We start from the raw sequence: 27,518 nt of genomic DNA on the forward strand, positions 1-27,518 counted from the left end.
TAAAACTAATGAACTTCCAAAGCCCAAGTGTTTTACTATTTGTCCAGAAACTTATGATTTACAAAAGAGGAAGGGGGGTTGGGATGAACTGGGAGATAGGGATTGACATGTATACACTATTGATGTTATGTATACAATAGATAACTAATGAGAACCTACCGTATAGCACAGGGAACACCACTCCGTGCTCTGTGGTGACCTAAATGGGAAGGAAATCCAAATAAGAGGGGATACATGTATACATATAGCTGATTCACTTTGCTGTACTGTAGAAATGAGCACAACATTGTAAAGCAGCTATACTCCAAAAAAATTAATTAAAGAAAATAAATTTATAGTTTACAAAATGTATCATATATTACCAAAGCCTAGTTTCAGGGTTTATTTTCATTCTATTCTGGTTTGTTTTATTTTTAATAATGCAGTTTCCTAGGCACAAAACGTTGTGCTTTCTGTGGTTTCAGTTACCCAAGGTCAACGGCAGTCTGAAAATATTAAATGGAAAATACCAGAAAGAAACAACTCATGCGTTTGAAATTGCATGCCGCTCCGCATAGCGAGTAGCATGATGAGATCTCACCCCATCCCGTTCCATCCCACCTGGGACCTGAGTCATCCCTTTGTCCAGAATGTCCTGCCCATTCCTCTCTCACTGTCTTCTTTATCAGATAGACGATCCCTTATTGCAGTGCTTGTGTTCACGTCACCCTTATTTTACTTATAATAATGGCCCCAAAGCACAAAAGTAGTGATGCCACCAATTCGGATGTTCTCTTACTGGGCCTAATTTATAAATTAAACCTTATCATAGGTGTATGTCTAGGAAAAAACATAGTATATCTAGGGTTCAGTACTATCTGTGGTTTCAGGCACCCACGGGGGGTCTTGGAACATATCCCCTGTGGATAAGTGGGGATGACGGTATTCCCTTCACTCTGGAAGAAGTTCCTATTATTCCCCACCCTGGAGTTTCAGGATGGCCTTTGCTCAGGCAAAGCTCCTGGCCTGTGGGATGTGGGCTCCGTGCCTGGCACAATACCTGCCACCCAGCAAGAGGTCCCTCAGTGTTTTGGCAGTGGTGGTGGTGCACAGAAAGAGATACAGGCCTTTGATCATCTTAGAGGAGGCTGCCTCTGCCATGGCCCTCGTCTTCTCTTTCCTGTTCTGGGTGTCAGCAGCAGAGGTACCTGCTGAATGCCAGGAGGGGCTGAAAACCTGGTCAGGGGTTAGAGTTCCTGTCACGCTGGCCTGCAGACCACCCACTGGCAACCTAGGCACTTATCAGCATCTGTTTTCAACACCATCCTCTATTGGCTTTCTCCCTGGGAATTCTTTTCCAGAGTCATTTTGATAATATCCCAATTGCCTAGGGCAAGTGTTTTATAAATTGTTGAATTAAATACAGTAAGAATAGAGTCATTGTCTTCAATTAAATGCAGAAAAGTGTGATGAAAGCACCAACAATGTCTCCTCTGTCAGGAGCTGGCCACACATTTGCTTCATAGATGTAGCTCCAATCATTTCCAGGCCCCCTTATTTTTTATATTGTCCTAGTATAGCAATTATATTAGAATAGAAAGCTTAGTGGGAGAGTCAAGCTTACTGCTTGAGACAGATGGCATTATTTGAACCAATATTTGAATCTTCTCTGGCAAATTCTTATGAGCTTTTCCATTGTCTTTCTTGTCTTTTACCCCCAATTGCAGGTTTGTGTGCAGCTTGGTGTATTATGGCCTAACTCTCAGTGCAGGTGATCTAGGTGGAAGTATTTATGTCAACTTGGCCCTGTCTGGCCTCATAGAGATTCCGTCTTACCCTATCTGCATCTACTTGATTAACCAAAAATGGTGAGTATGAGTGGATATGAAGTGCACCATGTAGAGGATATACATGCTAACATATACAAATATCTAAATATTATTATCTTGTCCATACGCAGTATCTGCTAAGTGACTCCATGGTGGTTAGAATTCTTTTCAGACCAAATACAGGGAGAATTCATTTTTTAGTGTGTTATTTCTTGGGTTTCAAGTTTATGAGTTATTATGTAGGTTTTTTTATTGAAATGTAATTGATTTACAATGTTGTGTTGGTTTCTGGTATACAGCAAAGTGATTCAGTTATACATGTATATATTCTTTTTTATAATCTCTTCCATTATAATTTATTACGAGATATTGAATATAGTTCCCAGTGCTATACAGCAGGACCTTGTTTTTATCTATTTTATATATAGTAGTTTGTATCTGCTAATCCTCAACTCCTAATTTATCCCTCCCTACCCTTCCCCTTTGGCAGCCATAATTTTGTGATCTATATCTGTGAGTCTGTTTCTGTTTTGTAGATAAGTTCATTTGTTTCATATTTTAGATTCCACATATAACTGATGTCATGTGATATTTGTCTTTCTCTGTCTGACTTACTTCACTTAGTATGGTAATCTCTAGGTCCATCCATGTTGCTGCAAATGGCGTTATTTCATTTTTTATGACTAATATTCCAAGATATATGTATGTATATATACACCACATCTTCTTTATCCATTCGTTTGTTGATGGACATTTAGGTTGCTTCCATATCTTGGCTGTTGTAAATATGCTATGTTCATATGCTATAAGCAGTGGGGTGCATGTATCTTTTCAAATTAGTTTTCTCTGGATATAAGCCCAGGAGTGGAATTCCTGGATCCCATGGCAACCCTATTTTTAGTTTTTTAAAAGAACTTCCATGCTATTCTCCACAGTGGCTGCACCAATTTACTTTCCCATCAGCAGTGCAGGAAGGTTCCCTTTTCTCCACACCCTCTCCAGCATTTGTTATTTGTAGACTTCTTAACGATGGCCATTCTGACTGGTATGAGGTGATACCTCATTGTGGCTTTGACTTGCATTTCTCTAATAATTAGTGATGTTGAGCATCTTTCCATGTGCTTCTTGGCCATCCGCATGTCTTCTTTGAAGAAATGTCTATTTAGGGCTTCATAGGTTTTTAATCCAGTATTAAAAGACATCACCACCTGACTGTTTTTGAGCAGTCTGTGTGATTTGTTCGTCCCAACATATGGGAATGTTGGCTCTACATAAGTAAACTCCATGACCCAATCACTGTCATTTGGAAGCTCTCACAAAGACAAAGAACTGGATGAATGAGACCGACTCCTCTTCCCTCTGCTGCGGGGAGAGTAGATCTAGGTTTTGCTACTCACTGTCAGTGGGCACCGTTTTGAAATAGTTTTTAAAAATTCTTTCCTCGGCTTTCTCAGATTCCTTCTGTTACTGAACCCCTGACCAGGGCAATGGGAACTTGTGAGCTAGGAGTCAGTTGGATGATGCCATTTCTCATTCTCCAGAAGTGATCATGTTTACCAGAAACGGCCTGGCTCTAGCATTGCACTGGGGGCTGTCATCATGGATATCGTGGTCAGCGCGTTTTAAAGGGCAGTTTTGAATTCTGTTCAGTTGAAGGGCTTTTCCCTGGGAGGTGGTCCCGGTTGCCTCTGCTGACCCTTCTGTTAGTGACTGATCATGCTCTCATCATGGTCCAAGGGCCGAGTCTGGCAGCGTATTCCGAAACCTGTCCCCAGCATCCCCGGATGCCAGATGCCCACCCAGGTGTGCTTCCCGTTACAGCTTCCTGTGCCCCCCTCTGACGACCACGTACGGTGTTACAAGGACACTGTCGATGGGGATTTCCTGTATGTCTTTGCTTCCCTAGTGCCTGCCAGAATGATGCCTATCACTTGAAAGGCACTCGATGCTGACTGTTAAATTACGCACAATAACCTGGAGACGCGAGTCCTTCCCTGTCTCCCAGCCACCCCCACGGGAGTCAGGATTACAATCTGAAGCAGAAGGAAGGGACACCGCCCCGGGGATCAGGCACGCCTGAGTCCAGGTCTAGTCTTAGCCACGTGTTAGGTTTATGACTTTGAGAAGTTACCTTGCTAAACCTCCATGTAGTTATCCTTAAACCAGGGATTATAAAATTCCCCTGGCAAAATTGTTATAGTAATTAACGAGTCACACTGAAGCCCCTAACAGAGCACCTAGCACATTGCTGGCTGCTAGTAAAGGAAGGCTTCTTAATGTTCCTATCTTTCTTCCCAGGCTAGAGCTCTTACTTGAAAATTATTTCTTCCAGTAAAGTGTGCAATAAATTTCACTTCATTCTGACGTACTAACAAGAAGTTTCTTTCTGTTTGTCTTTTTAAGAGAGAGAGAGAGAGAGAGAGAGAGAGATATGTGTTTACAATTTTAACTGCTTAAGATACAAGTAACCAGAAAATGAAATGAGCTGGAAGATGCCATTCTCCATGTTTCAGTGTTATTCTCTAGAAGATGGAGAATATAACAGCACATGCCTTACAGGTTTATTATTAGCATTAAGTAGATAATATAGACAGAAAGCATTTCCGACAGTGCTTGGAACATAGTAGACTCGCAGAAATAGATAGAATGATTCTCTGTTTGTTTCTTGCACACATCATTTAACCCCCCCACCCAGCAGGTTTTCCTTGGCTTTGTGTTGGTTACTTATTTCATATCCGGGTCAGTCATATTTGCCACCCACTACTTAAGAAAAGATGCACATATAATGAAAGTGAGGATATTCAAAAAGGAAGGTTAGGGGGATGAAGCAGATGAATGTATAAGATTCTCAAGAGAAACGTGAATTTCTTTGTTATTATGTAGGTTTGGTCGGAAGCGGACATTAGCAGCATTTCTGAGCCTAGGAGGACTGGCTTGTCTTATTGTCATGTTTCTTCCAGAAAAGAAAGGTATGCCTTTCCAATTTCTACGTGAAGGTTTTGAATAGCACTTTTATTACAATGAATCTCAGTGTAGTGGAGAGATTACCATATGCCATACTTCATTTCTGTGATTGCATATTTTTAGCAATTGTGTGGGGTATAATGGGCCAGATTCTTTCCATTGCCTGAACTATTCTCCGAGTGAATAATGTGCTTAGAGGTGCACTATTAATTCTTTCAGGCGATTAAGCTACCATCTGGGGTGTCTGGACGGCAGTACTGGTGATGTTGGAGTTGTTTATTTGATGATGATGAGGGCCATTTAGTCCTGCACAGAAGCAAACTCTGTCCAAGGCTGCAGATTGCTCTCCTCGTTCCAACCAATGACGAGACTGGGGATGAGAGGCACTGGTTCTCCACAGTGGCTTCGGCACCCCTCAGTATCTCCATCAGTACTCCCAAGGCACCCTGATGATAACAACAGCACAGGAAGAATAGTAGGCACTGTTGGTGACAGTTGACCTTCTCGCAGTCTTATAGAAAGTGTGAATAAAACAGCCTTAGGAAATTTGCTATTTTTGTATTTGTAGGTTTGCTATGTAAACATAGCCTTAAAAAAAAGGTCCCTTTAGCATCCATACCTAACGCGATCTCTGCGCCTCTGTAGAAATTCTATAGATAGTGTTGGATCTCAACCTCTTTTGTGTACTAGCACACCTGAGGCACGCCCTCTATTGCAGCAAGAACTGTGGTTTTAGCAGGGATTTTCAACCATAAGAAGTGAGCCGTAATAAACTCTCTGCTGCTGGGGCATAGGTTACAATGAAAGCCCTGTTTTGGGGTTTTTTGGATTTTGATAGGGCTCTATCATGGAGTTTGTTCTTTAGGTGGGAATCGTGACATGGTTTAACGTAACTTTTTTTTGAACGGGGAGAGGGGGGCGGTGGTTCCCCGACCAAGGATTGAACTCGGGCCCTGTCAGTGAAAGCATCGAGTCCTAACCATGGACTGCCAGGGAGCTCCCTGACATAAAGTGTTGATAACTATTAGGAAGACAGCTGAGGAGTTCATTTCCCGTCAGAGCATATCTGTATGAAGTGCTCCTTTGGTGATCGCTTATCCTTGAGGTTCAGGTGTACCAGCATCTCCATGAAGACGCCAAGGCCACGTGTCCTAGTTCTGCAGCCCTCCAGTACACCTGCTGTGCTGTTGGCTGCTGCCTGAAGTTCTCTGCCTTAAATCCGGAGTGCTGTTGGTTCACTAGTTAGGATTTTACTCAATATTTAGAACAGCCTTATAGTGATTTTCACGGAATCCTGGAAACTAGAGAATTCAGTAAGTTTGCCTATTTCTTACTTCTAAGAAAGTTGTCACCTGTGTTAGTGCCAGCAAAAGAAGAAACTCAGCTGTTGCCCTGCCATGGCCTTGTAGAACTAAGTGCCCAGTTCTGTTTGTCTGGGACGAGACATTAATGGGCTTCAAATCATTGCAGCTTTCACTTCAGCACATTCTGTTTTTCAGAGACAACTTGGAAATTCAGTTGTTTTCTACCTGTAATAGTCCAGTGTTCTATCTGTCACCTTTGAGAGAGAAACCTTTCCTTGTTACTTTAAGTGCCTCCCTAAGCTGTCACACCTTGGGAAGCCAGGCCGATTCATGTCTTTCCTCGCCCCCACGTATCTGTACTCCAGGTAACCCACACCTTGGGACTCTGCACACAGACCTTTCTACACTAACCCAAAAGGAAAGGAGATTCGTGGTCCCCCGTCTCGAGCAGTCATCACTCCCTGCTCACTTCCAGTCTGTCCTAAGAGAGCAGCTGAGCCCCTGATGGAGCGTGTCCTTGGTGGACACTGAGTAACAAACACAGCACGGCAGAGTGTCTCACACACTCACAGATGCACCCCGGGAACAGGAGTCCTCTGTCATACTTAGAAAAGTGGCTATAGTCTATTTTTGAAGATTTCCAGAGAAAGAAATTCCATAATGTTCCTTAGCAAATTGTTTCTATTTTTAATAGCCATTCGAACGTTAGACTGCGCCTCTTCCACTACAACTGAACCCATTTCCTTTCCTTTTATTCATCACGAGAGATACAGAACAGATGGTGACCCCTTTTTTGCATAATCCTTTCTCTCTTTGCAGGGAGTCATCTAGCTATTCCTGAATCTTCTCTGCTTTGAGCTAAAAATATTTGTTCTTTAAACTCTCTTTGAACCTTTCATATTTACTCTTTAAAATATTTTGATGGCTTTCTCTTAAATCTCAATTTTTTCAAGGTTCCAAGGTTTAGGCTACCTGTTATGAAAGTTCTGATAAATATATATTAAGAAAGAGACCTAGCAGTTGGAAAACGTCTGTTAATATCTTATGTGAGCTTGATGACCACTCATTTTCTCACTGCTTTTTATGCTCATCTGCCCTCACTTTTTCCCACCAAACATGCATTCACTCTCTCTGCCAGTGTAGGTGGCCCTCTACCTACCAACTCTTTCTTTAGCATCTACATATTTTTGTGGTGCTCAGTGTCTGAGGTACAGACATAAGTATACCTTTAGAAGAGATAGCCAGTAAGCTAGAAAATAGATTGCTTGGCACTCCTCAGCCAATAGTTGTTAATTATTGGACAAAACAAGAGTATCCTGTTCAGTACATATTTGCACCCTGCTTGGCCTCCGAGTAAGTGTTCTCCCCTGGGGGCTGTGTTACCAAGTGGTCACTGATTTCTTCCGCAGGTTGGTCATCATACATTTTACCTGATCTCTATCCTTGCTTGAAGGGTCCTAATTAAGCTACAGTACTGGCTACCATTTATTAAGTGTTGACTCTGTGCTGGGTTCTCGTCATTTATGGAGATATTACCTCTTATCCCCATTTCCTAAGGAAACTAAAGCTCAGATAGCTCAAGCAACTTGTCCACGGTTGCACAGCAAGTAAGCAGCGTACCTGGGATTCAGATCTCTCTGACTCTAAAATCAGTGCTCTTTTGGGAATGCTTATTTGCCATGTTAGAGTTTTAGGACCAAAGTATTCATTACACATGGTAAAGCCATAGCCTTAGAGGATTAATACTGCCTGACTAGGACCCATTCTTAACTCTTCAGTGGGCAGACCTGATGAGAACTGGCCAGAGTTCAAGAACCTGGCTTGCCAGTGTAGCAGTGGGGGAGGAGGTTGGCAAAGAGGTTTCTGGCAGTTGTGATCCTGCCAGAGAATCTGAATATTGGGAAGTCACAGCACATGACTAGATAAACAGTTTCACATTTGAAGGGAGTGTCCACAGACTCAGCTCTAGCAGAACCTTTATATCTCATTGCTTCGTTCAAGCTCAGCCTGCCCATTCTTTATTCATTTGACTTCTCTAGGGCCTGCTATATACAGGGTACTGTTTATAAATACGCCCTAGGTCCTGGCCTCAAAGAGCTTATAATCTAGTGAGGAAAATGAATGATTCATAAAATCAGAAACAAAAACAATCCAAACCAGAAGGTGCTGTAAGAGAACTGACAACAGAATGCTATTGATTTTAATAGGATATGATCGTAATGGAGACCAGCTAACCTCCTGTTGTAAACAACTATGAAATCAGAGAGAATAGAAAAAGCACTGATTTTCAGACATTGGACAATAGGCTGCAGAGAACGGAAGTGATCACTGAGAGAAAGGAAACAGGATGTGCCCTAAGAGTGTCCTAGCTCAGGTCTCCAAGACTCAGTGCACAAAGGGGCACCCAGCAAATCCTGGTGCTCTTACCGCGTTGAGAAGACAGATAGTAAACTCAGGGAAGGCCACTATGGCTAGAATTTCCTGGGCAAAATACTGGAGAGGCATAAGGTACATAGAGGAAGAACTCCAGAGATCTGCAGGAGATCTCTGAGCCTTTGGCTGCTACTGATCTGGGCATGTGTTTGAGGAAGCTACTGAGGCTGGAGAGAAAAGAACAGGTGGAACAATTCTTGGAACCTAGGGCCATGCCTGGTTTGTGTTCTCTTTAGCCGGACGTGGAGCGTTGGGTAGAGACCTCCTGGGTCAAAGTAGCCCAACACTATAGGCTATTCTGCTATAGCAGAGCTTGCTCTAAAAGTGTTAAAGAATTCAGAGGATCAAGTGATTCCAAGTACCTTAACTGCATCCCAGGAAAGAGAGCAACGATATGTAAAGAATACAATAAAACCCAGCACCCAACAGTGTACCATTCACGACCTATGGCATCCAGTCAGTATTACCAGGCGTGCAAATAAGCAGGAAAATACCTCCCACGACCAGGAGGAATGTCAATAGAAACAGAACCAAAAGTGGCACGGATAACAGAATGAGGAGGCAGGAACCTTAAAACAGCTGTTATAAATATACTCCGTATGTTTAAGAAGGTAGAAGAAAACCGGGGCGTAATGAGCAGAGAAAGAGAAGATAGAAAAAGAGACACATGTTACATCTGGAGATGAAACATACATTATATGGAAGAAAAAAAAAAAACAGTGGATGAGATGAACTACAGAAGAAAAGAACAGTGAGGAGGACAACAAAAGAAACACCAGAATGAAACAAACAAAAGTTGTAGGATAACACCAAGCCCAACATGTATGCAACTGGAACCTAAGAAGGAGGATGTCAAAAAAGATGTTTGCAGAAATGATGGTCAGCTACTTTCCAGATTTGATGAAAACTATAAACACGTTATGAGAAAGTGGTAAGTTTGTCAAGAATATATTACAATCCCGTTTGTGTGTGTACCTGGTAACAGATTCAAAGTACAGGAAGCAAAATGGACAGAACTGAGAGGATAAATAGACAAATCCAGCATTATAGTTGAATATTTCAGTACTCTTGCTCAATGATTGATAGAAGAGGTAGGCAGAAAAGACTTAAACAACATGACGTAATTGGCATTTGTTAGACACACTACCCTAAAACAGCAGAACATGCACGCTGTGTGAAGTGCGCCCAGAACGTGTACCAGGAGAGACCAGGTTCTGTGCCATAAAAAAGTTTCAATAAGTGTAAAAGGATTGAAGTCTTACAAAAATAGTTTCTTTGACCAGAATGGAATTAAACTAGAAACCAGTAATAGAAAGAGATCAGGAAATCCTCAAATATTTGAATTTTAAAAAACATTCTTCTAAAAACACATGGGTCAAAGAAGAAATCACAGAGGAAATCAGAAAATATTTTTAATTAAAGAATAATTAAAGTACAACATTTTGAGTTTGTGGGATGCAGTAAGGGAGTGCTTGGAGGGAAATTTGTATAATTGAAAAATGTGTCAGAGGTACGGTGGTCCGGTGGGTAAGACTCTGCGCTCCCAGTGCAGAGGGCCAGGGTTCAATCCCTGGTCAGGGAACTAGATCCCACATTCATGCTGCAACTAAAAGATCCTGCGTGCCACAACTAAAGATCCTTCATGGCGCAACTAAAGATCCCTCAGGTGGCAACAAAGATCCCATGTGCTGTAATAAATAAATAAATATTTAAAAAAATTTTAATATATCAGAAAAAAAGGAAGTTTTCAAATTAATAATCTAAGCCTTTCCCTTAAGAAAATAGAAGGCAAATTTAAAAAAAAAAAAAAAAGACTGACAAATTAAACACAAAATGAAGAAGAGGAAGGAAATAATGAGTAAAAATCAATAAAAGAAGAACAGGAAAATGATAGAGAAAAATCAATGAAACCAAAAGCTAGTTGTTTGAGATCAGTGCAATCAATAAACTTCTAGCCAACTAATAAAGGGAAGAAAGAAGACACAAATTACCAATATTAGGAATGAAAGAGGGACATCACTAGAGAAACTGTAGACATTTATAAGGGAATATTATAAACATTTTTATGCCGATAAATTCAACATAGGCAAAATGGATAAATTCCTTGAAAGATACAAACTACCAAAGTGTACCAAACCATAGATAACCAGAATAGCATTTTATCCAGTAAAGATATCTAATTTGTAGTTTAAAACATTTCCACAAAGAGAATTCAGGCCCAGATGGCTTCACTGGTAAATTATGAAACACATAAGGAAGAAATAATATAATTCTACACATTCTTCCAGAAAATAAAAAAGAGAGAATATGCTTTCAACCCAGTGTGTGAGGCCAGAAATTACCCTGATACCAAAACCAAACAAAGACATTATAAGGAAACCACAGACCAACATCTCTCATTAATATAGATGTAAAAATCAATAACCAAATATTAACAGTGAATTAAAAGGATAATATATCATGACCAAGCAGGATTTATCCCATAAATGCAAGGTTGGGTTAACATTCAAAAGCTAATCAGTGTTATTCACCATATTAAAAGACCAACAAGGAAAAAAAAATGATCATTTCAATACAAGTGGGAAAAGCACTTGTCAGATTTCAACACCCATTCTTTACAAAAACTAGCAGCAATTAGAAGTTTCCTTAGCCTGATAAAGGAAAACCTACCGCTAACATCGAGTTTAATGGTGAAAAACTAGATGTTTGTTCCCTAAGATGGGGGGGTGGGGGGTGGGAAGGATATCCATTCGTGCCACTTCTTTGGAGCATTGTGCTGAAGTTATTAGCAAATGAGATAAGGCAATAAAAGGAAGTTAGGGAATGCAAATTGAAAAGGAAGAAATAAAACTATCTTTATTCACAAGACTACATGATTGTCTCCATAGAAAATCCTAAAAAAAAAAGTCTATTAGAATTAATAAATGAGTTTAACAGTCTTTTGACACATAATTTTATTTATATATATTAGCAAAAAACAATTTAAAATTGAAATAAAAATGCCATTTATAAAAAAAAGTATGAAATATTTAGGTATAAACATTTAAAAATATGTATAAGACCTTTAGAAAACTATAAAATATAAAACATTGATGAGACATTAAAGAAGACTAAATAAATGAATTGGTGGTAATGGCAATAATAAAATAAATGAAGAGCTTGCTATACTCGAGGATCAGAAAATACCGTTTAAGACGTCAGTTCTCCCCAAATCAGTCTATCTTCAGCACAATCCCAATCAAATTTCCAGCAGGCTTCTTTTTGTTAATAAATATTGACAAGTTAATACTAAAATTTCTATGGAAATACAAATTATATCCAAAATAATTTTTATCAAGAAAAATTAAGTTGGAGGACTTTATCCTACCTGATTTTAACACTTACTACAAAATTACATTAATCAAGACAGTATGGGGAATTCCCAGGCGGTCCAATGGTTAGGACTTGGCGCTTTCACTGTGGTGGCCCCTGGTTCGATCCCTAATCAGGGAACTGAGATCCCACAAGCTGAGAGGTGCAGCCTAAAAATAAAAAGGACAGTATGACATTGACATGAGTGAATGTATAGATAACAGAACAGAATTGAATATGAAATAGACCTATATATATGGTCATTGGTTTTTTTTTTTTTGAGGGGGGCTGAGATTTTGTATTAAAAACGTTTTGTTCAATCATAACACACATAAATAAAAATATACATGATCAACTGATTTTTTTTGATCAATTGATTTTTGATGACAAATCATTCAATGAGGAAAAAATCTTTTCAACAGTGCTGGAATAATTGGATATCCATATGTAACAAATTTACCTTCAACCTGCACGTCACATCATATGCAGTACTTAACTTGAAATGGATGGTAGACCTAAGTGTTGTGGACAAAGAATGTCACCTGCTGTATCAGTGTACAAAGGATGTCGCAGCCATCAAGCCATCAGCCACCACAGCCACGCCCCCTGCAATGCACCCTGAGGTGATTCAGGATGGAGAAAACAGGATATTAGCCCTAGATAGTTAAGGTGCATATCAAAAGAATGATTTCATTGAGCCCAGATTCTTGCATTTTCTCATACATAGAAAAGTGCTAAATTCATTACCTTGAGATGTCTGTTTTTTCTTTAATTGACAGTAATCTTTTGAAGTTCTAACTACCTGATTTTTTTGGTTTTTTTTTTTTGCAAAAACTCCTATATATCCTGGCTCCTCTCTTAACCTCTTCGGAACAGTCTCTCAGAGCTATCTGAGAGGCTGTCTCCCAGGCTTAAGTTCCAAGTGTGTCCCTGGAATAAAACGTAATTGTCAACTTTTAGGTTGCGCATTTTTTTTTCAGTTGAGACACTATAAAGGCTAAAAACTACACAACTTCTAAAAGAGAACATGGAAGACAATCTCAGTGACTTTGTGCAAAGATTTCTTAAATATGACACAAAAAGCACACAAAAAACTCATAACTTAGACTTCATCAAAATTAAAACTTTTGCTTTTTATTTTTTATTTTATTTTTTAAAAATATTTATTTATTTATTTATTTGCCCTGGGTCTTAGTTGCAGCAGGTGGGCTCCTTAGTTGTGGCATGTGAACTCTTAGTTGCAGCATGCATGTGGGATCTAGTGTCCTGACCGGGATGGAACCTGGGCCCTGTGTGTTGGAAGCACAGAGTCTTAACCACTACGCTACCAGGGAAGTCCCAAAATTTTTGCTTTATAAAAGACATTATTAAGGAAATGTAAAGAAAGACACAGAATGGGAAAAATATTTGCAAAACACATACCTGATAAAGGACTTGTACCCAGAATATAGAATGGACTCTTAAAGTTCAGTAGTGAGAAAACAAAGGGAAAAAGGTTTGAGCAGACACTTCTCCAAAAGGATATAAAATGGAAAATAAGCATGGCAAAAGATGTTCAGCATCATTATACATTAGGGAAATGGAAATTAAAACCACAGTGAGATACCATGACACACCTATTAGAATGGCTAAAATTAAAAAGACTGACCATACCAAATGTTGGCAGTGATAAGAAAGAACTGGAACTCTCATACACGGCTGATAGAAATGTAAAATGGTACAGAGATTTTGGAAAACATTAGCAGCTTATTTTAAACTGACACATTTACTGTCTGATTCAACTTTACTTAAGAGAAGCAGAAACATAGATCCGCAAAAGGACTTTGATTACAAATGTTCATGGTAGCTTTATTAATAATAGCACCAAACTGGAAGGAACCCAAATGCCCCTCAGCTGAGGAATGGATAAACAAACTGTGTCATATCCATACAATGAGTTACCAACAACCAAGGAATGACCTATGACCTACGGATACATGCAGCAACGTGGATGAACTTCAAAAGCATTATGCTAACTAAAAGAAGCCAGACACAAAAGTCTGCAAACTGAATTATTTCATTCATGTGAAATTCTAGAAATGGCAAAACTATAGTGACAGAATTTTCAGCATATGTGGTTATTTTTCTTTAGGAAAAAAAAAAGCCACAGGAAAGCAAAATGAATTGTGGTTCTTTGCCCAACTTAGGTATCATAGAACAGGACCTACAGCTGTCCTAAAGATTTTTAACATATTCATAAACAATAAAAGTTTACTATAATAACCCAGTGAATGATTATTTTTTGTTTATTTTATTTTTTTTTTGAGGAGTTGCTTTTTTTTCCTTTTCTTTTTTTAACATACAATAAACTGCATATATTTAGAGCATACAATTTGGTATCCCAATCTCCCAATTCATTCCCCCCCAACCCTCCCCGCTTTCCCCACTTGGTGTCCATATGTTTGTTCTCTACATCTGTGTCTCTATTTCCGCCTTGCAAACCGGTTGATTTGTACCATTTTTCTCTAGTCCGCATATATGTGTTAATATATGGTATTTGTTTTTCTCTTTCTGACTCACTTCACTCTGTATGACAGTCTCCAAGTCCATCCATGTCTCTAGAAATGTCCCAGTTTCCTTGCTTTTTACAGCTGAGTAATATTCCATTGTATATATGTACCACATCTTTTTTATCCATTCATCTGTTGATGGACATTTAGGTTGCTTATTAGATAGTTTATTATTTTTTATTTATTTATTTTGTTTAAATATTTATTTATTTGTTTATTTATTTATTGGCTGCATTGGGTCTTCGTTGCTGCACGCGGGCTTTTCTCTAGTTGCCGTGAGCAGAGGCTACTCTTCGTTGTGGTGCGTGGGCTTCCCGTTGCAGTGGCTTCTCTTGTTGTGGAGCACAGGCACTAGGTGCACGGGCTTCAGTGGTTGTGGCACATGAGCTCAATAGTTGTGGCTCTTGGACTCTAGAGCACAGGCTCTGTAGTTGTGGCGCACGGGCTTAGTTGTTCTGCAGCATGTGGAATCTTCCTGGACCAGGGATCGAACCCGTGTCCCCTGCATTGGCAGGCAGATTTTTAACCACTGCACCATCAAGCAAGTCCGATTAGGTTTAATTTTTACTATTTGGGTTGGTGAAATGTGACTATAACATACTGAGACATTTTGTTCTGGTGATCCCAGTGGACTCAGAAAACTTCAGATAACTAGTTCTGAAAATGACGTCCTTAGTAGCTACATCATTGGAATCAATTTATAATCTCTTAAGCTCAGTACTTTGAAGGGTACAAGTGTTTCGAAAATTCCCTTTTTTTCTCCCAAAGATAATTGAGCTAGTTTTTTCTTTTAAATCACTCTTTTTTCCTAAACAGTCACTTTGAACATTCATTAATAATAGTCAATAGTATCTGATTTCATTTTCAGATAAAGAACCAAGGTCAGAAATCCAGGGAACCAGCCCAGTGGCCACAAAGCCTTCCTAAATATTAACTCATGATGACCGACAGACCAGCAGCTCCACAGCGAGGCTAAGAAATAATTTTCTAATAAACAGAGCTGTCTGAAATTAACATGGGCTATCTTGGGAGAAAGTGGGTTCCCCCAGGTTCAAGTGGCCACTGCAGATTCCCTTGGCAGGAAGATAAGAGAGAAGTTTCAAGCATCCGATGAGGTGTCAAGCCAATGGGAGCACTTGTGGATTTGCAGCTGGAGCCAGGCTCCCCAGATGGGCCACTGCTGGAAGTGTCCTGAGCCTCACAGGGGAGACATCTTCCAGCCTTGGATCTTGTGGGTGTTTAGATGATAAGCCTTCTGCGACACATTATTTGAATTTAATTTTCAGTATGGCAACACCCTAACCTGTTTTAAAGACGTTGTAAAGTACCTCCAACACAGTTCTGAAAGATGCCATCCTGTACGGGTTGAAAACAGTCCCAAAGGTCATTTGCAGTCAAGCTAATGTGCACATTTCTGTTTGCTTCAGTGCTACCCAAGACCTCATCCTGACTCACTCAGTCTTCTGGAAAATCATTGATGAATTTAATTTGCCCTCATTATTGGTTTCCTTGAAATCGTTAGATGTCACAAGCCCAGACTTGTACCTTGGGCATGCTTCTTTTTCCAGAAGCACCTCATGGCTTATAATAATATATTCAGTACTTAAAATTGCTGACATATTCTTCCAAATAGCCTGGCAGGAGAGAAGAAGGCCCCAGATGGTCAAGTTTGGCAGTGCTTGGGCCACTGCGTTCAGAACGCCATCTTTAAAGTAGATGAAGATTTATTTCATAGTCAAGCTGGGAATGTAAAGCCTGTATTTTGGAATGGGATACATCATGTGCCTCTCCCCTCAGATGCTGAAAGAGCATGATTCTTTTCACTTAAATTAATCCCTGTTGTAGTTCTTATACTTACCCATTCAGTAAATATTTAGTGAGCACAGTTGTGTATTAGACTATGGGAGGTGCCACGAGGGAAAAAGATACAAACAAGACCTTAGCCCAAGACAACTCAAAATATACCTTAGGCAGACAAGGTGGAAAAGTAAGCAACTACAGAGAGTGTACGAAGCATGCCATTTGCGTGGATTGGGAAACAGGGGCCATGGACGTCAAGGGCAGGAGAAAATATTGCCTTTGAGTTATTTAAGGGAAGAGTGGTTTCGATGAGCCCCCCTGCAGCTGCAAGGAAGGGACAAATGTGTTCTCTTAGGCAGAAATGTCAAGAAGAATGAGAGGCAATTGCTTTGGTGATCAGGACATAGCTCTTGACCTTCAAGAAGAGGAGCTTCAGGAGCAGATGGTATTGGAAGCCCCATGATAGTGAGTTACAGGGCAGATGCATTTGAGGAAATGGAGGGTCAGTCACTCATTGGAGATGTTTGGTTTTGAAGGGGGGAAGGTGCACTGGAGCCAATGAGAATTTTTGTTTTTTCTTAAGAAGGAGAAAAGTGTTATTTTTAAGGTAGAGGCCTAGTGGGTTGCTGAAGGGAAGAGGTTAAATATGTTTGAAAGGGAATAATTAAATTGTAAGATGCCAAAGAAGATAGTATGAATAAAGGAAAGAACCACTGGACAGTTGACAGCATTTTTGATAGGAAAGTAAACTAGCATACATTGTATTTTTGCATTTTATGTAAAAATGTTACATTAAGAAACTCAAATATTACTGTTGATCAGTAATCCCCAAGTAAGAAGTTGGGGAGGAGGAAGCAGGAAAAGTAGTTCCATATTTAGAGTCTTGTTCTTTGAAGAACAATAATGTTTCTATCTTCCAGTAGTAGTTTAGAAGGATTATTCCTTATCTTTGCAATGTAACACCAAGGAATGCAAACTTATCAAGATGGGAGCTTTTTGAGACTTAACTTCTCTCAGGTGTCAGGGCTTGTCATGCTGATCAGCCTTTTACATCACTGGTTGTTGATCAAAGTTGGGAAGAAAGGGGAGGCAAGTAATACCTGAGATAGGGGGAACTTACAGCTTCTGTGACGCTTACCTGACTCTAGTGCAGAAGTTTTCAGGGAGCTCTGTCATTCAGGAGGGAGTGCAGGTTTATTTTATTTTATTTTATTTTTTTATTTTATTGACGTAGAGTTGATTCACAATGTTGTGGTAATTTCTGCTATACAGCAAAGTGATTCAGTTATACATTTACATTCTTTTCCATATTCTTTTCCACTATGGCATATCACAGGATATTGAATATAGTTCCCTGTGCTAAACAGTGGGACCTTGTTTATCCAGTCTCTATATAATAGTTTGCATCTGCTGATCCCAAACTCCCAGTCTTTCCCTCCTCCACCCTCCCTCCCCTTTGGCAACCACAAGTCTGTTCTCTATATCTGTGAGTCTGTTGTTGTTTTGTAGATATGTTCCTTTGTGTCGTATTTTAGATTCCACATATAAGTGATATCATATGGTATTTGTCTTTCTCTGTCTGACTTACTTCACTTAGTATGATTATCTCTAGATCCATCCATGTTGCTGCAAATGGCATTATTTCATTCTTTTTTGTGGCTGAGTAATATTCCATTGTATATATGTACCACATCTCCTTTATCCATTCATCTGTTGACGGACATTTAGGTTGTGCAGGTTTAATCATGCATCGCGACAGGTACTGTGTAAGATTTCCTGGGGATGGCCGAAACGCTGAGAAATATTTGCTGATGACTAAACCTTCTGAATGTATGTCTGATTATACGACCTCTTCACTGTTTGAGTTCACCGTGAACGTCTCTCGCTCCTTCCGAATTAAGTGTGTCACTTAGATGAATTTTTCTCCGCCGACGACCTTCACAGATGTGGCTCTTGTCCTCCTCAGACACAGGTGTGTTCGCAGTGGTGAACAGCCATTCCTTGTCCCTGCTGGGGAAGCTGACCATCAGCGCTGCCTTCAACATCGTGTACATCTACACCTCGGAGCTGTATCCCACAGTCATCAGGTATGCCTTGCACACAGCCTTCTCCGTCCCACGTCCTGCATTCTCTTACCGAGTTTTGCATCGACAGAGGCGTGGTCCTCACGTCCCCTGGAGCACAGAGAGCATGGGCCAGCAGCACCTCAGCAAGCCGCTGTGCGCCCAGAGCCTGTGGAGACTGCTCCTGCACGCTTGGCGCAGGAAACCGGAGCTTTATCTTGAGCTGAATGCCCTGTGAATTGTGAGAGATGTGCTCTACACTAAACATATCCTGTCACCCAGATAGTGCTCAGATGTCATTTTTATTTCAGTGCACTTGAGTTATTCAGTCACCCTCCTGTGTCAGGCACACGATGGGCCAGGGGACAAGGTCCCTGGTATCACAGAGCCTATATTTTAGCACAAAATATACACATTGTAAAAAAAGATAACTCTCTATAGTTATAAGTGAATATTATATTTACATATTGCTAAAGGTGGTTTTTAATGAGTAGGACATGCTTATATCAAAAATACATCATGCTTATATCAAAAATATTCAAAACCAAAACCAAAACAAAAAGCAAAAAACCCCCAAACCCAACATATTCCATCCTGTGTTTCCCCTCATAAAGTAAGTCTGAAAACAAAAAAGCAAACCTAAGTTTGAAGGGCAGGGATGCAGCTCCATCTTTGCAGAACCTCTGTGGTCTGGGCTGTAGTCCCCCAGTCAGCAGTTTCCCAGTCTTTTTTGAGGAGTATTCCAAATGAATCCTTCTGTTTCCCTTGTCCATGCGAGAAGCCTAATGGTTCTGTCTGCCTTTTCCCCAGTAAGGGATCAGGTTGTCTGCGATTGGCTTGTCATTTGCTGATTATTCCCAGAACTTGCTTTCTCTGGCTGTTGCCTATAGAGCTCGGATGACCAGTTGGTTCCAAACTGGGACCCAGTTGAGAGCAAATGTGGGCATCATTACCCACCCGGCTGGGGTAATGGGGCGCTGTATGGTCACCCAACCTATAATTATCATCATTCTCTTTTCCTCCCCCCTCCTTGGTACCCACACTCCCCAAGAAGGTGATGTTCTTGGTTTCCTGAGAATATATGTTGCCAATTCCTATTTAAATGCCTGATCCTTTTGTAGTTAATTCGTTGAGTTTAAAGAAACGGGCAGACTTTTCAGATCATTAAACCCTGGCTCTTCTATGGCTGTTTTAACTGATAGGAGACCTGAGACACGAGAACCCATGAGAACATTTACCAAGAAATATTCTCATGTTCATTTCTGCACCAGCCTCTGTACCTGCACTGTCCAGTCTCACAAGTGGCTATTTACGTTTAAATTCATTAAAATGAAATGAATTAGAAATTCGGTTCCTCATTCTTAGTTGCATTGAGCTCTCGGGAGTTGCCTGTGTCTGGGGGCTCCCACATCGGACAGGGCACTTGCAGAACACCTGCAGCATCACAGAAGTTCTAGCAGGCAGTACTGCTCTATAGCATCCAGTGCTTCCACTCTGGGATTTGTTATTCTGAGTCCTCTATCCCTGAGAGTCTGTAAATTGTCCCCCTAGAACGTACTGATTTTTTTTCACGTTTGCTTTTGCTTTTCAGGAATGTTGGGCTTGGAGCTTGTTCCATGTTCTCCCGAGTTGGTGGCATCATTGCTCCCTTCGTGCCCTCACTGGTTGGTTTGTACCTCCTAGTTTTTTCTTGATTCTCTGCTTTGGAAACGTTTGTGTTTTTGAGTAGAAAGAAGTAACAAACAGCGGCTGTGTACCATCAGCCTGGCACAAAATGAACCTTGTGCCTTTCGGGTTAAGGATCCATCCGGGCAGATGCACCCTGCCCAGGGATCCGCTGTGCTCATTGGGGAGTTAGCTAATACCATACTGCCCCTTCCTGTCCCCATTTGTAAGTTAATTGATTAGTCAACATTTCCTAAGTTTCTACTCTGTGCGGGGCTCTGTGATAAGCCCTTTACATATATCATATCATGCAGTCTTCACCATAACCATATGCGGTAGGCATTGGTACCCTGTATTAAACAATGAGGAGAAATAGCACACCACTCGGAAAAGAAAATTAGAAGAAAAATATGTGAAAGGGAGATAGAGTAGACTCCATCCCATCTTAAAATGCCTATGTTCTGAGAAAGATCCCATGGAGCCCCTGTGCACGTCTCTGCTTGGTCTCCTCTAGGACTTTCCCAGCCAAGACTTGCCGAAGCACGACTGCGTTTGATGTGGGACTTTGAGCCTGTTCTGTAGACAGTTGCTCATCGCGCAGGCGACTACTCCCCGCGTCCTAGTACAGGATGTCTGCAGTGCCACTGCAGCCTTTTCCTTTCTTGAGGAGTGGAATACACTTCCTTTTTTTGAGTCTCTCTCTGTGTTTCGTGCTCAATTTTAGATCCCAAGATCCTTCTTATGAAGGAGTCATATTAAGTTCCATTCTGCAAAATGTGTCCAACCTTAGGTGTTTATCATTAAAGATGCTCGGCTTTGGATGGCTGTCCTAGAACATTATTATAACACCCAGCACTGTCTCCCCTGAGTCCTGCTAAGTTGAGAAGTGGTGAGCGGAAGTTCCCCTTGGTTCAGCCACAGGCCCACAGTACTGGCCGCGTGTTTGCTCACAGAGAGCCGGAGGTCAGAGCTTCTCGTCCCCCTCCTCTCCCCTCCCCATGCCTCCTTCTCCTCCCCTGTCATCCCTTCACCTTTGAAAACTCAGCCAAAGATGATCAGAGGGGACATCCTAAGTAGCCACCCAATTTGGAAGCCCAAACCAGAAGATGATAAAGCAGGCCGGCTCCTGTGCAGGAATCCAGGAATGGCAACCAGCTCAGAAACCCCCCAGAGCCCCGTCCTGCCAGGACCTTGGTGTCACCTTTGAAATTATAGGCTTGTATTTAAATTTTCCTGAGAACGTCTTTTGGGCCAGCCCGCTGCCCTGTCCAAACCATGTGTATAGGCTTCTCTAGGCGTTTCTCTTCCTCTTCAGGGTGTTTACACCGTTAACCCCCACGCCTCTCAGTTCCAGTGCTTAGTGAATCAGCACACGTATGTTTGGCCCCTTCCAGGGTTGAGAACTTTCAGGTTTGTCGTTGTCAGCAAGCAGGTGGTGTGTCGCCTGCGTGTGGAGCTCCCCGTGTTGCAGGCCGCTCACCTGGAGAGGAAGCTGAGGGTTCAACTCGCCACGCACTCTGGCCATGCGTCTGCCCCGCTCAGACAGCCAAGCCCCTTCCCCATGGTCCCCACCCCAAGCATGAAGCGGTCTGCTGCTTCTGCTCCACACGCCAGCACTGTCCTCTTTATCTCCTCACTCCCACCTCTGTGCCTGAGGACTGGCTCTGGTTTCCCAGGGTACTTCTCTATGGGGAAAGAAGATGGGCTTTCTAGTGTATTCTAGTGAGAAGGCAGGATGTGGGCAGTAACATGGCAGGTCCTCGGTCATAGGACTGCTGACGTCGTCTGCTAGGAAACTAATACTGAGTTTTTGTTTGTTTTCATTCCACTCCCTGACCCAACAGAAGTATGTGCAGTGGTCTTTACCTTTCATTGTCTTTGGAGCCACGGGGCTGACCTCAGGCCTCCTGAGTTTATTACTGCCAGAAACCCTTAACAGCCCATTGCTAGAGACGTTTTCTGACCTTCAGGTGTACTCATATCGGAGGCTGGGGGAGGAGGCGTTATCTTTACAGACCATGGATCCCCCTCAGGTATGATGGAACTTTTCTTAATCATTCAGATTTACCACTCAGATGATGATGGGTTTGGTGGAAAAGAGAAAAAAAAAAAAAAATGTCTGGTTAGATTAAATAGAACTGAGCAAACCTGCTAGAAAACAAAGGTGGAATCTAATAGCAGTTGATTTTCAGAGAAATAAAGATGATTCATTAGCTTTCTTAGAACACTTCAGGGGCTAATTCTTAGGGGAATAAATGTCATCAGGGTACACTTGTCAGTTGAATGCTAGAGAGTAATTTAATTCTAGAAATGTCATGACATCATTTTCCTGCCCTTTTCTCCTTTCCTGCTTTAGTCTGTGGACAAGGAGAGCCCTTTAGGGAGTGAGAGTGAGGAAGAGGAAGAGTTTTACGATGCAGATGAAGAGACTCAGATGATCAAGTGACCCCCAGATTCGTCCTCAGGAGCAGAGGACCATCTTCTGTGCCTCTGGCAAGGGCAGGTCCTCCCAGGAAACTGAAGCGAGCTGTGGAGAGATAGGCTTGAACAAACATGGAAGATACTCAGTGTGGCCTGATGTTTTTTAGGCACAAAGGGAGTTGGAGAAGAGATTTCATGAAAGAAGACATCACTGCATCCAGTGAATAGTGGTTACCTTGCCCACCATTCAGGTTTAGCTCAAAATTGTGACCTCTGGCCAGATTGCTCAAGTCCACATGCCAGAGTAGTAAGCTCATTTGTTTCCAGAAGCTTGATTACGTTGCCTTTCAACTTCATTGTGACCTAAAGGCAAATGTGTAAAATTTCTTCTCACCACTAAGATGTAATCTGTCCACCAGATTTGACATCCACCCCTCTCAGTCGCTCCTCACCAGGAATCTTTTGAGGCAAGCTGGTGTTAGCATTTCATTCATTTCTGTGCCAGAAGAAAAGCGCTGAGAGGTTATTCGTGTGGCCTGAGACCCTCCAGCTTTATCCCAGCTGATGAAATTTGGGCCCTCAGCGTGGTTCCTGGCCCAGTGATTGGCTTGAGCTCCCTGTGCTTTTAGTCAGTCCCACAGATGACCCACCAGGAAAAGCCAGCTGTACCAAGGGAATGTTCAGAGTCCGCGGTGTGGCTGCATCTCCCTGGCAGCTCCCTTTGATTCTCAAAGTGTGTAATTTCTTCAGTTCCCACTTGTGCACTTGAAGAAAAAATTTCCATCTCCGATTCTAGTACCAGCAATAACTTCCAAACAATGCCCGGTAAATGACGAAGTTTTATGAGGGGGAAGGGCAGTTTAAAAGCGACACCTTGAGCCCTTGGATGTTAAAAAGGACGAAGAAAAAAGAGGTGCCATTTTTAATAAGGAAGAAAAGAAAATTATCTTTCACAATTTTCTGTTTGTTTTGTTTTCAGTGTTGTACAAGGAGGGACTTGGGCAACATTTAAGGACTTGAACTCTTCTAGTCCTACATCAGCCCCAGCCTGTTTAGTTAGCTAGAATGGAAGGCACAGTAATTTCCTAGGACATGTTTGTTTTCGTTAAGTACTGCCAGCTTTCAAATAAAGTCATCTTCAGTCATACTGAGCCATGCTCAGTGGCCTAAAACCACGTGCTGAAAGTGTTTCCCGTGAAATTCGAGTGTTATCTCAAATAAGAGCGTTAACCTGGAGTCAACAAGCTTGGACAGTGTTGCTTTAGGTCACTTTCCCAACTGGGAAAATTTCTATGTTTTCGGAATTTCCATTTCTATTAATCTCTTGGAGAAAAAGAAATTTCATTAGAGATAAAGAGAAGTCATCACTGTGTCTGTTTCTTGAAATTCTGGAGGACTGGCCTCGCATTTTGGCTCCAACCCACTCCTGTCCTCTTCCATTGACCTCTTGGTGTGCACTATACCAGCCTGTACCTTTGTGTTTGTTAAAGTATTTTTATGTCCTTCATGCCCTTGATTATGTATTGGACTCTTTGTAAATAGGGGCCATCTCTAATACTGTTTATTTCTCTCTGCTGTGCCCAGAACACAGTAAGTATTACTGTTTCTAGCCATCAGGGAAATTGTGGAACTCCTCCCAGTATCATTTTTGTAAATCACAGGTAAATCTGACCCAAACCCCCAAACTGTGGAATCTCACTGTCATTCTGTGGGAAATGGACACCCTGCCCACCGTCAAGAGAGGAAGAAAGGAAGAACTTACAAGGACCCTTAGAAGCTCTTCGTCATAAAGTTAAATGTAAAACAACAGACTAACATAAAAACTAACCTATAGGTGATTCTTGGCTGGTTGGCGCCCTCTTTGCATTATAAGAGTAATAATCCATTGTAAAAAAAAATGTGGAAACGAAGTTGAAAAATGTAGTAATCACAGGCCCAACACCCAGAGACAACCAGTGCTGTGACTTTGTTCTGTTTGAAGACCAATTGGGTATCCATCTTTCTACTGGCACTGGGGTTCCCTCTGCCTCTGGCTAGAAAAATGAGGATTCCATTCATTCTGTCCCTGGATATTCTCTTCTCCCAGCTCTAGGGTAGAAGAAGGGAGGGAAGGATACACAGTTTGAACGCATGTTGCTAAGGCTGGACTATCAACTGCTCAAGTCAGATATGTCACTACATTTTTGTTTCTAGATGGTCTTTTGGCAAAGTTTAATAATTGCTGTGTTTTCATCCCTTTGCCTTTTATAAAAACCGGTGTTTTTCCTTTTGCTATTAACTGTTAAAAATAGTGATTTTGGAGATTGTGCCCATGAGTATATTTGTGTTGATTAAATTATTGGAGAATTCTTAATTTATAGGTAGCATATTTTATTTGTTCAGGTGATTTGTAAAAGGTATCCTTTTAAATGTTTTATTGGATTCAAAATTAAATTTCTTTTTTCCTAAAAAGCAGCAAGAAAAATGTAAGACACATAAGAAATCCCAGGGCTTCCAGGGTCAAAGTTCTTACCAACAGCTTGTCCAGAACCTTGGCGCCACACGGATATGTTGAAAGAAACTGTGTTGTAGTTTCCTGATTGGTGAGTTAAAACCACTGCCCATTGAAAATGCAATTTTTGTCATTTGGCTGATTTCAAGCAATGTAGATATTCTTTAGTATTTCAAAATGAACAAATAAAATACAAGAAATAAGAAGCAAATGAAAGTTTCTGGGACACTGCTTAAGTAAATGTAATCTGGGCAAGTATTTTTATGGAGGTCAAGTTGATAAAGGTACTTTTAATAGACTCATATTCTTAACAAAAACATATTGAAGTAATTCTCTCTACTAAATCAGAATTAAACTGCAGTTTTCTAATAGGACTTACTCCTCCATTACAGATTCTTACTAGATCATTAGTTGTTAAGTTGGACACCCATAAAGGATTTTATAATGAAATAAAATGCAGGTATTTTGGCTTCTCGTGAATTTGGTAAAAAATTGTAAAACGTAGACCTTTTTGTTTGTTCTTACAGAATGTGTCAGGATGTACATAGTAGTATCTTTGACAAATTGAACAAATGTAGAATCTGCTAGAAATTATGGGTGGTATGTGGGACAGGGGCTGTAGCAAAGTTAGGGAGTCAGTGGGTACAAAAGATAACTATAAAAATATTTTTAGAAAGAGAAAAATGCAAAGATACTGCATTGTTAGAAAGTGCATGTTAAAGGGAAAAGACCTTATGATTACCTCAATAGATATGTGAAGATTATTTGACAGAATTCAACACCTATTTAAAACAAAAGCTACTAGCAGACAAGGAATAAAAGGAAACTACCTTAGCAGGATAGGGGTGTGGTAGTACCCATGGTGACTTGGCACGCCGGATCTCTTTACCTTCCCAGGACCTTGGCCTTCAGCCTTTCTTTGATAGTGACCACAATAAGAAATGTATTTTACATATTCTTCCTCTTCCCTCTTCCTGCACCTCTTTCTAATCTCTGTCTCTGTCTCTGTCTCTCTTTCTCCCTGCCTTACAAGTACTATATATATATATGTATATTTTAAACATATTAAAATATATATATATAAAACTTCCATGAAGCATGCTTATTCTTGCTTGGTACACTGATAGCTTATATTCTGTCCCATTTTTTTTTTTTAAAACGCCATTTGTGACCCACTAAACTGATTTCATGACCTACTGTAGTTTAAAAATCCATGGTTCTTCTCTGTCTGCTTGCGCTGCAGAAGCTTTAAAGCTAAGATGTACATTTCCCAAACTCCCTTTGCAGCTAGGTTTCTGGGTGCAATTAACTCTCCATCAGTCAGATTCAGATGGAATTTGGAAGCTGGGAGTGAGGTGGAGACCATATTTGTGATGCGTTGTTTTTTCCTGCTGGGGTCTGCAGGGGTGGAGGCATTTGGTTTTGCTGAGGCCGTTTCAGCAGAGATGTTGACAGTCAGGGGCAATATTGATTAAAATCTTAACAAGATTTTTTACATAGAACCTGGCAAAATAACTCTGGTATTCATAAGGAAAAGTAAAGACTCAAAAATACTCAACAATCCCCCAAAATAAGAGCAAGCAGAAGGGACTCAACTTACTAGATATTGGAACTTTTGAAGCTATGGTGTCAGTGTAGCAATAGATAAGCAGATCAATAGAACATAAGAGAGATCCCAGAACAAGACAAAGCATATATAATAATTTGGCATTTTTTGAAGATGGTATGGCAAATCAGTGGGAAAAAAAACTGAACTGTTATTGATGTGGGAACTGATGGGTTTCCATATCAAAAAATAAAATAAAATTAGGACCTTCTCACCATAACAAAAATTCAGGTGAATTGAAGACCTAAATGGAAAAAGGCAAAACTTTAAAAAAATTATAAAGTGATATACGAGAATGTTCTTATGACCTTGGAGGAATAGATGGATTTTTTTCAGACAGGAAGTAAAAATCAGAAATCATTTTTAAAAAGACAGATTGATATGTTTCACTGCATCTAAATTTAAAACTTCTTTCTGTATGACTAGACACACCACAACGTTCAAAGAAAAGCAATAGATTAGGGAAAAAATATTTACAACTTCTGTAAAAGACAAATATCAATATCCAGAATATAGAAAGAATTTGCACAGATCAGAAAGAAAAATAATGGGAAAGTTTACAAAAAATATTTTTAGGCAATTCACAGATGAAAAGATGCTCAACCCTCACTAGAGGATCAGAGAAATGCAAATTGAAACAACGGTAAGTTATTCAAAATCCATTAGATTGGAGAAAAGAAGTCCTAATACCAAATTCTGAAGATATGAAGAAAAAGGAATTTACTTACATCCTGATAGAAGTGTAAATTTATTCATCAACTAGATTGTCAGTAGCAAGTGAGGCTGAAAATTGTATATATCCTGTGACACAGCTCCTAATTCTTTATCATGGAAGAGTTTTCATACTGTGCCACACACAGTAAACACACCTACATATACATATCTACATATATATATCACCAAAAAAGTTTTATAAAATAATACTTACCCTTACTATATACATTGCATTGTATTTTCTATGCTATTATATTTCACTTTAACACAAAAAGAATATTGGTGAACACAGAAAAGTGATTTCACAATTCTTAAGCAAATCAAACCATGCAGTTGGAAAAAGTGAAAC

General features: G+C 40.5%; 1 protein-coding gene across 1 annotated transcript in view; it reads left to right on the top strand.

The window, feature by feature from the left end:
• The window catches only part of SLC22A15 (solute carrier family 22 member 15), an 83,835-nt gene extending 56,529 nt beyond the window's left edge, over nt 1-27,306 (top strand). The window contains exons 7-12 of the mRNA XM_057719803.1: nt 1,707-1,847; nt 4,692-4,777; nt 18,176-18,296; nt 19,864-19,936; nt 21,782-21,970; nt 22,294-27,306. Coding sequence (XP_057575786.1) covers nt 1,707-1,847; nt 4,692-4,777; nt 18,176-18,296; nt 19,864-19,936; nt 21,782-21,970; nt 22,294-22,383 — 700 coding nt within the window. The 3' untranslated portion in view covers nt 22,384-27,306. The remainder of the gene's footprint in view (nt 1-1,706; nt 1,848-4,691; nt 4,778-18,175; nt 18,297-19,863; nt 19,937-21,781; nt 21,971-22,293) is intronic.
• The last annotated feature ends 212 nt before the right edge of the window (nt 27,307-27,518 follow it).

The sequence above is a fragment of the Hippopotamus amphibius genome, chromosome 1 (assembly GCF_030028045.1).
Source record: "Hippopotamus amphibius kiboko isolate mHipAmp2 chromosome 1, mHipAmp2.hap2, whole genome shotgun sequence".
Taxonomy (NCBI): Eukaryota; Metazoa; Chordata; class Mammalia; order Artiodactyla; family Hippopotamidae; genus Hippopotamus; species Hippopotamus amphibius.